This window comes from Gorilla gorilla, chromosome 19 (assembly GCF_029281585.2).
Source record: "Gorilla gorilla gorilla isolate KB3781 chromosome 19, NHGRI_mGorGor1-v2.1_pri, whole genome shotgun sequence".
NCBI lineage: Eukaryota > Metazoa > Chordata > Mammalia > Primates > Hominidae > Gorilla > Gorilla gorilla.
This window is the reverse complement of record NC_073243.2, coordinates 45,386,708-45,402,643: the sequence shown is the minus strand read 5'-3', so window position 1 is coordinate 45,402,643 and position 15,936 is coordinate 45,386,708. Positions and strand designations below refer to the sequence as shown.

Below are 15,936 nucleotides of genomic sequence, written 5' to 3'. Positions count from 1 at the left end.
TGAAGCTGCTCTCTTTACCATAGGATCAGAGTGGTATTGCAAAAAGAGTAGGGGAAGAATGGTGAAGTTAGAGAGCTTTTCCACCTTTCCCTAATTGTGTTTTTAAAAGTTTAACTTATTCAGGATTACTCTCTCAGAACTTGGCAATATAGGATTTAAACACAGATATCCTTGACTTAACTGCCATATTATACTTCCGTTGAGATGAGGGTTAAGGAATGGGATATTAGAATGGTGTACCAAGGATATAGAAAGTAGGTGCAAGGGGATAGGTGAGAGTTTGATATCCTGATAACTGCAGGAACTTTTGTACACATGGTTGCATGTCTGCCGGAATTGGTAGAAAGTGTTAGAAAAACAGACTGGGGCCAGGTCATGACGGGCCTTGTATGGCGTATTTGGAAATGGACTCTGTCCTTTAGATGGTAGAAAACAATACAAAGATTTAAAATTGGAAAGTGACATGATTAGGGTTTGTTTTTGGGAGATCACCATTGTATAATAATAACATGGAAAATAAACTGGGAGGAGCCAAGGTTAGAGATTGAGGAGACAGACATGACGTGATGAAAACCGTGAAGCAGTGTTCTGTTTGATAGGTAATTTGCATCCATCAAACAGTTTTTCAGACATCTACAATATCCAAGTGGCATAAAGCTCTCAGCTGAGCCAGATAGTTAGCTGTCTGTATACAAAGAAATCTATATAAAACACAAGATTAGAGAAAGTACAGTAGCTTCATGGAACATGGAGAGATTAATTTTGAATTTATGGATTAGGAAGTCTGCATGTATGCAAGTAGCATTAATTTTAGGCCTTGAAGAAGGGGTAGAGTTTGAATAAGAGGAAATGGGTGGGGAAGGGAATTTCCAGAAGAGGAAACTGAGAAAAGTACAGGGTGTATTTGAGGAATAATCTATTGTGACCAGAGGAGAGAATATAGTTGGAAATAAAGCTGGAAAAGATAGGTTGGAACCAGATAATGATTTACCTTCCTGTATAATAAACTGTAAATATAACTCATTTTGCTATATTTGTGTGTTAATTCAAATGTACAGATAAACATATTAATAGATTAATTTTTTTAACACTAGAGTAAATCAATTTGAAGGATTCAAGGCTGGATTAATATTGAATTTCTGCATTTTTGGAAAAGAGTAATATGAGTAGGAAGGTTTGTTAAGATTACTATTTTAGATTATTATTTTACTTTTTATAATTTGAAAATGAATATCAAATCACTACAGTAAATGAGGTAATGGTTTAGTGAGAAGAATGAATTTACATAGCACGATTAAAACAAATTTTATTTCTAGCACTAGGCTAGAATTTATTTGAATAACAAATGTTACTCAAATTTAATGACAACTGTGATCTATGAATATTTAGGTTCTGATGCCAGCATTGTTTGCTAGAAATGAGATCTGAGTAAACCAATTTTTCTGAATCTCCTGCTTCCTCATCAGTAAAATGCAATCAATACCTGCCCTTCCTATTTCAGTAGTGTTTTGATAAGGTCAAATGAAATGTGTACATGAGACCACTTTTAAAACATAATGCCATTGATGGCCTGTGATTATAAAGTTGAAAGTACCGTTGATACCACACAGTCCAGTTCTGTCATTTAACAACCATAGAGCAGCTCACTGTCTGATACTCTCTTCCAACCATGGCGTATTTCAAAGTAAAATTAAAAATTAATTTGTCAGGTAATTGACAATAGTTATTAAGCCTATATGGCAACCTGAGTATTATTTTTTAAGCGACTGTATTTAAAGGGTGTAGTTCCAATGAAGTAGAATTGATGAAGCCAGTCTATAGGGATAGGGAAACAAGACAAGCCTACCTACAAAATTAGTAGCTATTATCCTTCATAAGCGTCCTGGTTTTCCCACCTCCTATATCCCTCTGTTGGATACAGAGAATGACTTGGCATCAGATGCAATTACTGCCTAACTCATGCTCTGTAAAACATGAGCACATGAAATTAAGAAAGTAATACATTAAAAAGTACCAAATAGTATAAACAGACTGAGCACTCTAAATACATAGGGAATCTCTGTAAAATGTTAAGTCAAGTGAAGTTAAATAGAATTTTCCTGAAGGTGCGTTTTAAGGCAGGTTTATGCTGCCAACCAGCCGTAACTCAAACTGGAGTAAGTAGGATATATGAGTAATTTTGCTAGTGAAAGGAATGGTCTCTTTTAAGATAATATTTGCTAATTGTATTTTATAAAAATTGTTAATTATTTTTATTTCTTTTGTTTAATTTTGAATGTTTATAAAAAATGAAAGCATTATATTTGAGAACATCCTGTTTATAATAAAAACTTTATGACAACCTCATAGAACAAAAATAACGTGTCTACCAATGTGATTATAGATATGTTCACTGAAGGAAACAAATTTAAAAGATAAAGTTCTAACTTTATCTAGCTAGTGAATGCAAGTGTTTTATTTTAGAAACATAAATGTCCTTGCTGAAAACCCAATGACATTTATTGCTTAGGAAAACATCTTGCTTTATTTTTTCCATCTATGTGTTTTTTAAATATAGCACTTATAGAAACACTTCAAATCTTACTAAAGAAAACAAACATAAAATGTCACTCTTTTAAAAGAAAGCATTGGTAATAAAGTCTTCCTCTTTTAATATTATTATTTTACTAGAGTATTTACAATATTAGAACTTTGTTATGCCACGAGTTTTAAGATATAGCTTAAGAGTTTTAAGATATTGTTTTAGAAGATTTTTTTCTGTATGTTATTCATTTATGAATGGAATATTTTTATGGACTAACATTACTTGATTTTCTGCATTCAGCAAGATGGTGAATGATTAGTAAGTGGACTACTAAAGATGGTTGTGCATATTGTGGCCTGAAAAGGGAAGCTTAGTTATGGAATGTGAGTATGGGCTGAAATCTAGCTGGGGCTCTACTCACCAATCCTTCTGCACTGGTGTGAGGGTATGTCAGTCCTAAGGGTACCTTCTTCTAATCCTTCAGTCTAGAAAAGTTTTGTGGGTTTTTTTTTTTTTTTCCTCTAGAAGGCACCCCCCAGGGGAAGTGTTCCTTTCTTTTCTTTTTTTTTTTTTTTTTTTTTATTGAGATGGAGTCTCACTCCGTCGCCCAGGCTGGAGTGCAGTGGTGCGACCTCGGCTCACTGCAACCTCCGCCTCCCAGGTTCAAGAGATTCTCCTGCTTCAGCCTCCCTAGTAGCTGGGACTACAGGCACGTACCACCACGCCTAGCTAATTTTTTGTATTTTTAGTAGAGGCGGGGTTTTACCCGATTAGCCAGGATGGTCTCGATCTCCTGACCTCATGATCCACCCGCCTCAGCCTCCCAAAGTGCTGGGATTACAGACATGAGCCACCGTGCCCGGCCAGTAAGTGTTCTTTTCTAATTCACAGAAAGGTGCCTCTCAAGGTAGCCTGTGGATACATTTAAGAAGTAAGAGAAAATGAGCAAGTAGGTATAATGGCATGTTTTCCCAAAAGCTACAGCACAGTAAATCAGGTGTGTCAAATTTTTAGTAACATATAAGGCAACTTGGAGACCGTATGTTGCAATGGAAAGAGCTGTGGGAGGGAGTTTGGAAACCATGCTTATAGTTTTGCATGTCTCTTCCCCAACTATTTGACACTGGGTGTTCTTTTCTTAAAAATGAAAGAATTGAACTGCCTGCTACCTTTAAGGGTGCATCTAGGTCTCAACTTCTGTGAAAGTTATATCTGGAACGTGGTAAGCAGGGAGAGGTTGGAACTAACAATTTACCAAATTGGCAAGTTTCCTATGTTATTAAAAGTCCTTGAGATATATATTTACATGATCTGTATTAGTATGGCTTGAAATCATGTAGTTCTCCAACTTCGTTTTTTCTACTTATTTAATTTGCTCCTTCTGCTCTTCCCCTTTTTCTTCTTGTCTGTTTTGGGGTTTTGTTTTTTAGCTTTTAAAGATGGAAGTTTAGATGATTGATTCTGAACCCCTCTTCTTTTCTGATATATGCATTTAAAACTTGAAATTTCCCTCTCAGCACTGCTTTGTCTGCATCTCACCAATTTTGATATGTTATTAGGATGGTTGGTTTTGTAAGTCAGCTTGGTGGGGCGATGGACTCCAGTTATTCCATCAAAAACTAATCTAGGTGTTGGTATGAAGTTATTTTGTAGTTGTGATTAACATCTATAATCAGTGACTTAGGTAAAGCAGATTATCACAGATAATCTGGGGAGCTGGTTCAATCATTTGAAAGTCCAAAGAGCAGAGCTCAGACTTCCCTGAAAAAGAATAAATTTCGTCTGTGAATAGTAGCTTCAGTTCATGCCCAAAAGTTCCAGCACGCCCTTCCTGATGGCTTGCTTGCTCTACAGGTTTCAGATCTGCCTAGGCAGCTCCCACAATTTTATAAGCTAATTCTTTGTAATAAATCTATCTATCTATCTATCTCTCTATCTATCCATCCATCCATCAATTATCTATTTATCTGTCTTCTACTGGTTCTGTTTCTCTAGTTGAACCTGGACTGACAAAATTGTGTGCTCATTTTCATTCAGCTCAAAATGTTTCCTAATTTCCCTTGTGACTTTTTCTTTGACCTGTGGGTTATTTAGAAGTGTGCTGTTTAATTTCTAAATATTTTGGAATTTCTCAAATTTTTTTGTTACTGATGTCTACATTAATTTCATTGTGGTCAGAGGACATATTCTGTATGATTTCAGTTATTTGACATTTATTGAGACTTGTTTTTTGTCCCAGCATATAGTGAATCTTGATGTATGTTCCATGTACACTTGAAAAGAACGTGTATTCTGCTGTGGTTGTTTGGAATGTCCTCTAAATGCCCCCAATATTTTTGATGGCACTTTAGACTTGCATGTTAATGTTTAGATTATACCTAGAAACTTGCAAATTTCCTTGATCAATCAGTTTTTTTGACAGGATTGCATTCTTGAGAAACTAAAGGACAAGTAGTAAGTTCCGACTTTATAGTTCGCTAATTATTTTGGTTAATAAGTTAGTAGTAATTTTTAACTTTGGTGGTTTTTTTTTTTTTTGCTAATATCACAATGTAATACAACTGTTAGTTTCATGTCTTCTGCTTTCAGTTTTATCCTGTATAATACTTAGAAATCTTAGTTTCCTTTTCATTATCCAAGATAAATTTTTAGTTGGTAAATTTTCTTGGACGTGTCCTCCTTAATTTTCTTCAGAGCATTGTGTGTATATGTGTGTGGCAATTTTGTTGTCTCACCCTAAGAAAAGAAAAAGTAAATGGAAATGAAAAAGCAAATCAGCATATTCTTCTCTGGAACAATTTTTTCCCACTTTTAAGCAAATTGTAGTAACCTAGGTTAAAATTGCCTTTTGAATTTTCAATGTGTTTTTCTTTTAAACAAGCGCATTGAAAGAAAATAGAAAGTTAACATAGTAGGTCTTTGCATCCTTTCCTTAGAAGATTCCCCCAATCCTCTAAATAACATACTTGATATTTGTATTTAATTTACTATTCATTTAACACAAAATTGTAAATTTCTCTAATGAGTAGGAAAATGGAGTAGATAATCTGTTTAAGTTTCAATGAATTGAGAATATTATTCACATTTGAGATTTGGAAGGTACCTAGAACCATCTGACCCAGTATCTTACCTAGCCTCAGAACTCATCGTACTGGAATTTATCCCATGTCATAAGCTTTTATACCACGTTTGCGTGAGTTTTATTTTTCCATGTTGTTCCTTTTCCCATTACCATTAGCAACTGAAACTTGACTATAAAAAAAGGACTTGTTTGTAGGAATCAGGAATACTACATTTTTATAGAGGAAGGAGTATTGCTTTGGAGTTAAACATATCCAGGTTGGAATACCAGCTGTACTACTTTTTAACTTAGTATCTTTGCCTGACTTATTTAATCTCTGATCCTCAGTTTCCTTATTTTAAAACAGAAATAAAAACAGCTATTTTACCAGATTGTTGTAATGCTAATATGAATTAGTAGGCATTTAATAAATTGTAGCTATTTAAATTATATTATATCATATTCTCTTTTTCTGTTTTCAAGATACTACATGCTTATTGAGGACACAATAGTCCACCTATATCCATGGTTTTGCTTTCCATAGTTTTGATTGCCCACAGTCCAGAAATATTAAATGGAAAATTCCAGAAATATATAATTCATAAGTTTTAAATTGCATGCCGTTCTGAGTAGTGTGATGAAATCTTACACCATCCTGCTTTGTGCTGCCCAAGATAAGAATCGTTCCTTTGTGCAATGTATCCACACTTTATATGCTAGCTGCCTGGTAGTCACTTAGTAGTAGCCATCTTGGTATCAAATTGAGAAACATAGTATATATGGGGTTTTATACTATGCATGCTTTCTGCAGTTTTATCCACTGGGAGTCTTGGAATGTATCCCTCTTGGATAAGGCAGGGGGACTATGTATTCTCTAATAATTTTCAGAATTTTCCAGGTGATTCTTTCTGAATGCGTTCATTTTACTATGTGACATTTTTAATTTAAGAAAAATGTATTAGGCATTTTTAAAGTAGCTAGGATGAGTCATTTATACTACCATTGTTCTCCTATTAAGTAGCACTTAATCCTCTGTCCCACTTAATCTTCCTATGCCAAATGTTTACAGCACCTAAATAGAATTATGGAAGTTTAAAGTTGAAAGAACCATATTAACTGTCTCCCAGTGTCTTAGTCCATTTGGACTCCTATAACAAAATACCATAGTCCGGCTGCCTTGTAAATAACTGAATTTTTTTTTTTCTCATAGTTCTGGAGGCTGGGATGTCCAAGATTCAGGCACTGGCAGATTTAATGTCTAGTGAGTGCTCACTTCCTTGTTCATAGGCAGCTGTCTTTTGCTGCATCCTCAAATGGCAGAGGGGGCTTGAGACCTCTCTTGGGCCTCTTTTATAAGTAGGATTAATGCCCTTATAAAAGAGGCCCAAGACAGATTGCAAACATTCAGAGCATAGTACCCAGTTTCCTTATTTTACAGATAAAGCTTTTATGAATAGAAGATAAGTGACTTGTTCAAGATTATTTTGTTACTGACAACCTAGGTCATCTGAGTCTGAATGTAAATCTGGCTTAGTTTTACCTGTACTATCCTCTGAAATTTCCCAGGCCACTCACCAGTTTACAACAACACATCAAATTCAGAAACAGTTACTATATTCACATTATTTCCCTCTACCCATAAAATAGTTAATCAAAAGAGTACATGCAAGCAAAAGGGCAGGAAGCCACCTAGAGAAGCTGATCACAGCCATCTGTGGTATGTGGTATATGGTAAATATTCAGCCATTTATTTAATGGAATGAGTGAATGTTGAATCTGTGATCATGCAAATGATAATATCAATGTACAAAATGAAAATATGATTTTTAAAATTTCTGTATTTATTTGAACCAGATTGTATTATAACAGGATACTTAGATTGCTAATGTCATTTCTTATAAAATGATTTTTCATGATTTGAATTTTCTAAAAACAAGCCTAACTTCTACCTTTTATGACTCATGTGTTTTATTCTTTTTCTTGTGAGATTATTTGTTAGGTCCAGGAAATTCAGTCAATTTCCAATTTTAGAATTAATGGCTTAATGTCAGTACTGACTCAACTTATGAATGGATCATGTTTGTAATTTTATTTGTATGTTATTTAGAATTTAGGTAAAATTTCCTTCCAGAAACAGGCTATAATTGATGTTAATTTTTCCCCAATTTGAAAAATTTAATTTGGGATCTGTTAGAACTCTACTAGTAAAAAAACAGGTATCGAGAAAGAAATATGTAACTTACATTTGTATACATATACAAATGTGTGTATATATGTAAAATACATGGAATACCGTTAGAACTACACAGAAGGCCTCATATACTTAATTGCTGAATATATGCTGACAATAACTTCAATGCTGACAATAACTTCCTGAGGAAGGAAAATCACTTTAATACTTTTATTCACTTTTTTTTTTTTTTACTATAAGTTCTGGGATACATGTGCAGAACATGCAGGTTTGTTACATAGGTATACACGTGCCATGGTGGTTTGCTGCACCCATCAACCCGTCACCTACATTAGGTATTTCTTCTAATGCTATCCCTCCCCTAGCCTCCCACCCCTCTACAGGCCCCATTGTGTGATGTTCCCCTCCCTGTGTCCATGTGTTATCATTGTTCAACTCCCACTTAAAAGTGAGAACATGCTGTGTTTGGTTTTCTGTTCTTGTGTTAGTTTGCTGAGAATGATGGTTTCCAGCTTCATCCATGTCCCTGCAAAGGACATGAACTCATCTTTTTTTTTTTTTTTTCGCTATGCCATTTTTTTTTCTTTTCTTTTCCATTCTTTTTTTTTTTTTAATTATACTTTAAGTTCTAGGATACATGTGCACAACGTGCAGGTTTGTTACACATGTATACATGTGCCATGTTGGTGTGCTGCACCCGTTAACTTGTCATTTACATTAGGTATATCTCCTAATGCTATCCCTCCCCCGGCCCCCCATGACAGGCCCCTGTGTGTGATGTTCCCTACCCTGTGTCCAAGTATTCTCATTGTTCAAGTCCCACCTATGAGTGAGAACATGCAGTATTTGGTGTTCTATTCTTGCGATAGTTTGACAAACCTGACAAAAGCAAGAAATGGGGAAAGGATTCCCTATTTAATAAATGGTGCTGGGAAAACTGGCTAGCCATATGTGGAAAGCTGAAACTGGATTCTTTCTTTACACCTTATAGAAAAATTAATTCAAGATGGATTAAAGACTTAAATGTTAGACCTAAAACCATAAAAACCCTAGAAGAAAACCTAGACAACCCCATTCATGACAGGCATGGGCAAGGACTTCGTGACTAAAACACCGAAAGCAATGGCAACAAAAGCCAAAATTGACAAATGGGATCTAATTAAACTAAAGAGCTTCTGCACAGCAAAAGAAACTACCATCAGAGTGAACAGGCCACCTACAGAATGGGAGAACATTTTTACAATCTACCCATCTGACAAAGGGCTAATATCCAGAATCTACAAAGAACTTAAACAAATTTACAAGAAAAAATCAAACAACCCCATCAAAAAGTGGGCAAAGGATATGAACAGACACTTCTCAAAGAAGACATTTATGCAGCCAACAGACACATGAACTCATCCTTTTTTATGGCTGCATAGTATTCCGTGTTGTATATGTGCCACATTTTCTTAGTCCAGTCTATCACTGATGGACATTTGGGTTGGTTCTAAGTCTTTGCTATACATTTATTGAGCATCTGATGTGTGATTAGGGCACATTTAAAAATGATATGTCTCAGCTGGTTCTTCAAGGATTTGAATATGTTGTCTATTATATTATGTTATGCTTATATCAGTAATTGCCTTACATTACAAATATGGTTTATTTTTGAGCCACACATTTGATTTTGTGTACTTCAGACATTCAGTAGTGCTCAAACAGGTTTACTCCTCATCAGACCTGTGATAGTTTTCTAGCTTATTATTTCTATTTTCTGCTTAGTGAAAATGCCATTTTTCAAAATGTTGAATGACAATTTCTTGAATTATAGAATTATAATTGCTAAGGTAATTTTCATGTTTGCTGGTTAGTACATTTTCTTCCCCTTAGGGAAGTTGAAAATCCCTACTTTCCTCCCCTCCCCCCGCCACCATGTGTATATATACACACTCACTCACACTTGTAGAAGAGAGTGTAGTTTTATTCAGCATTTCTCAAACTTTTTGGCCTCAGGACCCTTTACAATCTTAAAAATTATTGAGGACTCCAAAAAGCTTTTATTTATTTGAGATAGATAGATAGATAGATAGATAGATATGGATATAGATATAGATATAGATGTTTACTTTATTAGAAATTAAAACAGAAATTTTTTTTTTTTTTTTTGAGACGGAGTCTGGCTCTGTCACCCAGGCTGGAGTGCAGTGGCGCAATCTCAGCTCACTGCAAGCTCCGCCTCCCGGGTTCACGCCATTCTCCTGCCTCAGCCTCCCGAGTAGCTGGGACTACAGGCGCCCGCCACTACGCCCGGTTAATTTTTTTTTGTATTTTTAGTAGAGACGGGGTTTCACCATGTTAGCCAGGATGGTCTCGATCTCCTGACCTCGTGATCCGCCCGCCTCGGCCTCCCAATGTGCTGGGATTACAGGCGTGAGCCACCGCGCCCGGCCTAAAACAGAAATTTTAAAAAACATTTGAAAAATTACCTATAAGGTTTTATGTTGATTACCTGGGTGACAAAATTATCTATACACCAAACCCCTGTGACACACAATTGACTCATGTAACAAACCTGCTCATGTACCCCTTGAACCTAAAATAAAAGTTGGAAAGGAAAACTAATAATAAACTCCATTAAATCTTCACATAAATAACATACATTTTAGAAAAAAATAACCATTTTGCCAAAAAAAATTGAGTGGTTTTATTTTACATTTTTATAACTAATAACTGGTTTAATAGAAGGCAGCTAGATTCCTATATCTGCCTCTTTATTCACTCTGTTGCATGTACTATGTTGTCTTGGTCAAGCTGTAGAAGGCAAATCTGGCTTTACATAGATATATAATGTGAGAAAGGAGGACTATTGAATAGCACATATATTTGTGGTTATTCTTTTTTTAATACTTAACCAAAACTCAACAAGTAGTAATTTCTTATAAGTTGCATGCAATGTAAAATCTAAAACCAAATAAATAAACCCTTCCTAGTCTCTTGTACATTAAAATCCATTGGTTTATTTTGCACTTTAAATGAATCTTTTACCCATGTGTGATTTTGTAATATTGTGCATTAGTCATGTGGAAAGCATTGATCCATCAAGTTATGCAGATCTTCCAAATGTTGATACATCTTGTTCTGTAATATCCAAAAAATCACATTTGTTAATGTCATCCCTTATTTTCAAAAACATCTTTCAGTGTTTCGGTAATTCCATGGTAGTGGTTTTGAGTTTTCTAAAATTCCAACTTTTGCTTGAAAGCTCAAATTTTATTATTGTCTACTAATAGTTTGTCTTTTTTTTTTTTTGAAATGAGAAGTTCACTTTGTTTCCAGATTAGAATAACAAAGTTTGTCAGTTTTTCTTTCAAATATCGAGTATACCATAAAGAAAACCAGTTTTAGTTCACAATTCATATATTCGCACAAGTGTTTTTCTTCAAAACAACTATCATACTTATGTCTGCAGTAGAAGTGCTTTGTGCATACTGCTGTTCCATAACACAAAATACTGTATTCAAGTTGGAACTTCATAAAATTAATATTTTTTTTACTGCTTCATCAAGGATATTAAATGAAACTGGCATTTTTAAAAAACTAATGTGAGCAGAGACAAATACAATGACTTTTAGACTTTGCTACACCACTTTGACTCATGCAGCAGTTGTACCCTCAGTACAAATGTCAAAACAGTGAAAGAGCAAATCACATTTAATATTATTAAAATACTATTTACCTCATAGACGCTCTTGAAATGATTTCAGAGTTTCCCAGGGTCCACGAACCATACTTATGAACTGCTTATATAGTGGCTTAAGAGCATAGAGCACAGACTCTAGGACCAAACAAATCTGGCTCTGCCTAGTTATGAGATCTAGAGATCTAGAGCAAGTTGTAACCTCAGTTTTCTCATTTGTAAAGTGAACTTATAATAGTATTACATTATAGGATTTGTGTGAGGTTACATGATTTAAAATATGTAAAGCTCTTAGAACAGTAACTGGTAGACGGTAAGCCCACGTATTTCCAAATTATTTTGTATTATACACACATACCCCCCCACACAGATTTATGTATGTATTCCATTGGTTCTGGATATTTGAAAACTCCATTCAGGTTCATCTCACTGCTTTCAAATCAGCTCATGCTTAAACCAGAACAGATAAATGACGCATAGTTTAGTTCTAAAGATCCTCAGATACAGTTCTTTCTGTATTTTGTTTATACTATTTTAGGTTGTAAAGCACCCACTTTGAATTTCTTTGATATCAGCAATGGAGGAATAAATGCCACCATCTGTATATAACTGGATTCTCTTATTGACCAATGCATGCTTTTGAGATTATTCCTTCAGCAATTTAAATGTCCTTGAGAGGTATTTGGTGTGGTATAAAGAGGTTGTTAGATTGTTTTGGACTTCAGTGTTGTGATGGCACAACTTGGTTAATCTTAGAAGTTAAACAACCACTTGTATTTGTTCTATGTAAGCTTTTATTTTCAGTTTATGTATTCTTTGCAACCTAGATTTATTTGGAAGTTGATAACTCAGGGACATACTCAAATAGTTTTGATTTTCTTTTTCCTGTGACCTTCACCCGGAACTTTGTGCTGAAGCTAGTTACCATTTTTGCCACACAATGTAGGAGAATGTTGAGTGTCTGAATATAATCAAAATTATTCCTTAAGTTAGACCCATCATTTATTCAGAACATATAAGCTCTTAATTGCTCCTGTCTTTCTTGAACATTTGCCGGAACTTCTGATTGAAAGTAAAAGTACCTAACCATACTTTTGGGGCCAACAGGAAACTTTATTATATTGATCATTAATAACACTGGATGAAATTATTCTGTTAGAATAGTAAATGAGAATTACCAAAAATAATATGTATAGTATCACTAAACATGAGATGGAGGGAAAATCAGCTGTGAATTGTTTTATGGAAGCAATCTCAAAAGTTGTCATGCCCCTCGCTTTTTTTTTTTAAAGAAATCACATTATATCATGAATATTCGAATACATTCTAAAGAAAGTAAAACCAAATTAAGAAAAAAAAACTTTCAGCCTTTATTGAATCATATCTGTTTGCGTAATAAGGTAACAAGTACAACTTTTTTCTGTGATTTTTGTAACCAGCTGCATAACTCTGCTCTTTTCTGATTTGAACTTTCAGTGAACTCCTCTGTAAAGCTCTGATATTAAGTCTCCTCATACTACCTTAGTATTCTTTTATGTATCATAAACACAAAGACAACTTTTTCTTTCTTTTTTAAACTAAGGGAACTTTGATGTAATTTTCTAGGTCCCTCCAAGAGATCTGGAATAACCTCATATTTTGTTTTAACCTCATGTTTATAGTTTATTTTTTGGAGTCCTATGAAACACCTTTCACTCTAAGTTAAAGTAGATGATAATCACTCTTGTTAGTTTGGCCAAAAGGTAATGCTCAGTACAGTGACACATTCAAAAAGAAAGTGGAGCGATTTCCAAGCATTTATCTTAACTGTATTTTTACTGATATCTGCCCTTCCTTGTCTTTCTGCTGTTTGTTTCTGTTGAAACTAGAGTGTTTCTTTGTAAACTCCAAGGACACATGTGTATTCTATACCTAGGATCCAAAAGTTTCCCATTCAAATGCTTATACTATCCTGTTTCTTCAGGCTGTGTACACCTAAGCTCTTAATCCTTTCCCCTGAGCCATCTCCAAAAGCAAGCTTTATATTTGGTGAAGCAAGAATTGTTTCTAAAGATTGTCCTTGGATTCAGTTGTAGAACAGGAAAAGAGTTTGCAATTCTGGGAGTGTCCCTGGGTCCCACCGCCAAAACAACTGAAGGTTTCTGGAGATTGCATAGTATAGAAACCTCTTACATAGTATAGAAACCTCTTGGTAGTATAGAAACACATCTTTTAAAATCCAAATTAACAAAACAGAAATGGATAATTTTATAAAAAATATTTTTTCTTACGGGTTTTACATTTATAAGGGTAATTTTATTTATTTTTGTGAATAAAAAGCTATCATTTCAGGCACATAATAGACTGAAGAAAGTTTTCTAACAATAGATGATTTCCACAAAACTTTCACTGTGCATTAACATAGTGTCTTTAGAGAGTTGTTCTAATATCAGAATTAGAAATTTTAGTTTTCAAAAATTTACTGAATAAATAAATATTTCTGTGTAAAGTAAAAGTCCAAATCACATTTTATAAAGGATTATAGACTAAGTCGGTGTTCCTATTTCCCTTTACATGGATGTCCATAAAGCAGATGTAATCCTGGCTATGGATGTCTTATGCATGCAAACCCTGTAGATTGCTGAATGTTTGGCAAAGATAATTATATATTTTGGCTTGGCATGTGGAAACAGCAAACTTTTCCACTTTCCATTATGTAAATTAGCAGTGGAAATAGCTCTATATTTCTCTATGATGTGATCTTGCTAAATATAGGTAATGTAGATTCATTTCTATTAGAAGGAATAATTTGCCACAAACTGATGGTCAAGTTTTTGGTATAACTTAAATATCATTTTGATATTTGTTCATTGTGTGGAACCTCAGTCTCTTTTAACAATTTATTTTTTTCTCCTGAACATCTAAGTCATTAAAGGCTCTAGCAAAATTGATTAGACTTTTCTGGTGACTTTTGTTTTATATCTTCATGTTTTATATTTTTTATGAAGAAAACCAGTGTATTTTTGCCTAAGGAAAAGGACTTGAGTCTTGTCATGATATGTGTTGCTTCTATATCTCTTGTTTCTTTGTGAGCCTATCGTAATCCTTGGGACTGCTGAAATGTGAGCAATCAAACTGAAACAAAGATTTAAAAACTATAAGTTTAATTTTGGTGATAAAATGATTAGACATTAAATTACCTAACCCAAGAAGAAAATATTTAATGAAGCAACAAAGTAGTTTATAAATTATATCCCACTATCAGTTTAGCAAGCATTTGAATATTATATTCAAATGAGTAAAGTTACATTTAAGCCACCCACTCAGATGAGTGTATATTCTTTTCACATTTATAGATAATAATGGTATAATTTAGTGAACCTTAAGCAAATAGTTTACAATTAAATTTAAATATTGCTGAAGCCCCTCTTTTTCCTCAAAGTGCTTAGAAATGTTACACCTTTGAGGTAACCTAATGTTCATTTGTGGCTCTAGAAGACAATGGACAGGAAAGAGAAAAGTTAATCTCAAGGCAGTCAGGCACAAATAGCACTGATTGCCTGTTACTTTGCAAAGCATTATGTGGTATGTTCTATTTTTAAATTTCACTTTACTGTTTTTACTTTCATTCAATTGTTAATCAGAAATATCTCCTCTGTGGAGATGTTTTTATCATTCTTGGAACTGCATGGAGATTTCCCTTTAATAATACTACTGTTTGCAGAAGTCCCAGGCATGTGACCTTAAAACAAAACAAAACAAAACAAAAAGGCAAATCATTTTCCTACTTTTAGTATGTGGTTAGGAGTGAGTTGGCTCATTCACATCAAGCCTAATTTGATGTGAGTTAGTATGAACCTTTGACAAAATCCATGGTTTAGAATTTAGACTGGAAGGAGACAATAAATCTTACTGTTTAAATCACCCAACAGAGTAACAGTACTGTTTGTAACATTTCTTCAGCCTTCTTTCCCAAATCTGTTACTCTGTGATGTAAAGCCTTGGTTACTTTTCAGTACTTTTAAATTTGTTTGCGGAAGGTGGAACCCAGAAAATGTGCCCATCATTGAGTGCTCTAAGTTTAGCTGAGGAAAGCAAGGACGTGGTAATATTTCTGTTCCAAAGAGTTGTATTTATCTGAGTTACAGGACTGGTTTACATAAATGAGAAACTAAGATTTTCCATACACCAGGAAAAGTTTCAAAAGGATGGCTTTCGTGCTTGCCACTTCATACCCACCAAATGTTACAAACAAATACTCATGTCTGCAGTAAGACATTTGTGGGTGTGCGTAATTGCGGTTCACAAGTCATTCAAGCTCAAGTCTTTTCCAGGTACAAATGAGAAACCCTCAGAAAATGAGGCTCTCTCTGCATTTTTGGAATGAGTTCAGCTATTAGGTTTAAGAATTTATTTTTTTGCACAAAAGTAGATATATCAGAGGGTCTTTTGTTTCAAGAAGGAGTTCTAACACCTTTGGTGTAAAATGGCATTCTTGTAAT

General features: G+C 34.4%; 1 protein-coding gene and 1 long non-coding RNA gene across 3 annotated transcripts in view; one reads left to right on the top strand and one right to left on the bottom strand.

Annotated features, from left to right (window-relative positions):
- Positions 1 to 15,936, top strand: part of CWC27 (CWC27 spliceosome associated cyclophilin) — a 249,840-nt gene that overhangs the window by 53,104 nt on the left and 180,800 nt on the right. Inside the window, exon 11 of one of the 2 annotated variants that reach the window (XM_055367930.2) lies at positions 8,768 to 10,765. The exons of the other annotated variant lie outside the window; for it this stretch is intronic. Within the exon in view, the coding sequence (XP_055223905.1) occupies positions 8,768 to 8,885 (118 nt within the window). The 3' untranslated portion in view covers positions 8,886 to 10,765. Of the gene's footprint in view, positions 1 to 8,767; positions 10,766 to 15,936 lie in introns of those variants that run through there. 2 annotated transcript variants of the gene reach the window in all.
- The window catches only part of LOC129528135 (uncharacterized), a 51,586-nt gene continuing 46,452 nt past the window's right edge, over positions 10,803 to 15,936 (bottom strand). The window contains exon 4 of the long non-coding RNA XR_008673363.2: positions 10,803 to 10,896. This is a non-coding gene — a long non-coding RNA (uncharacterized lncRNA). The remainder of the gene's footprint in view (positions 10,897 to 15,936) is intronic.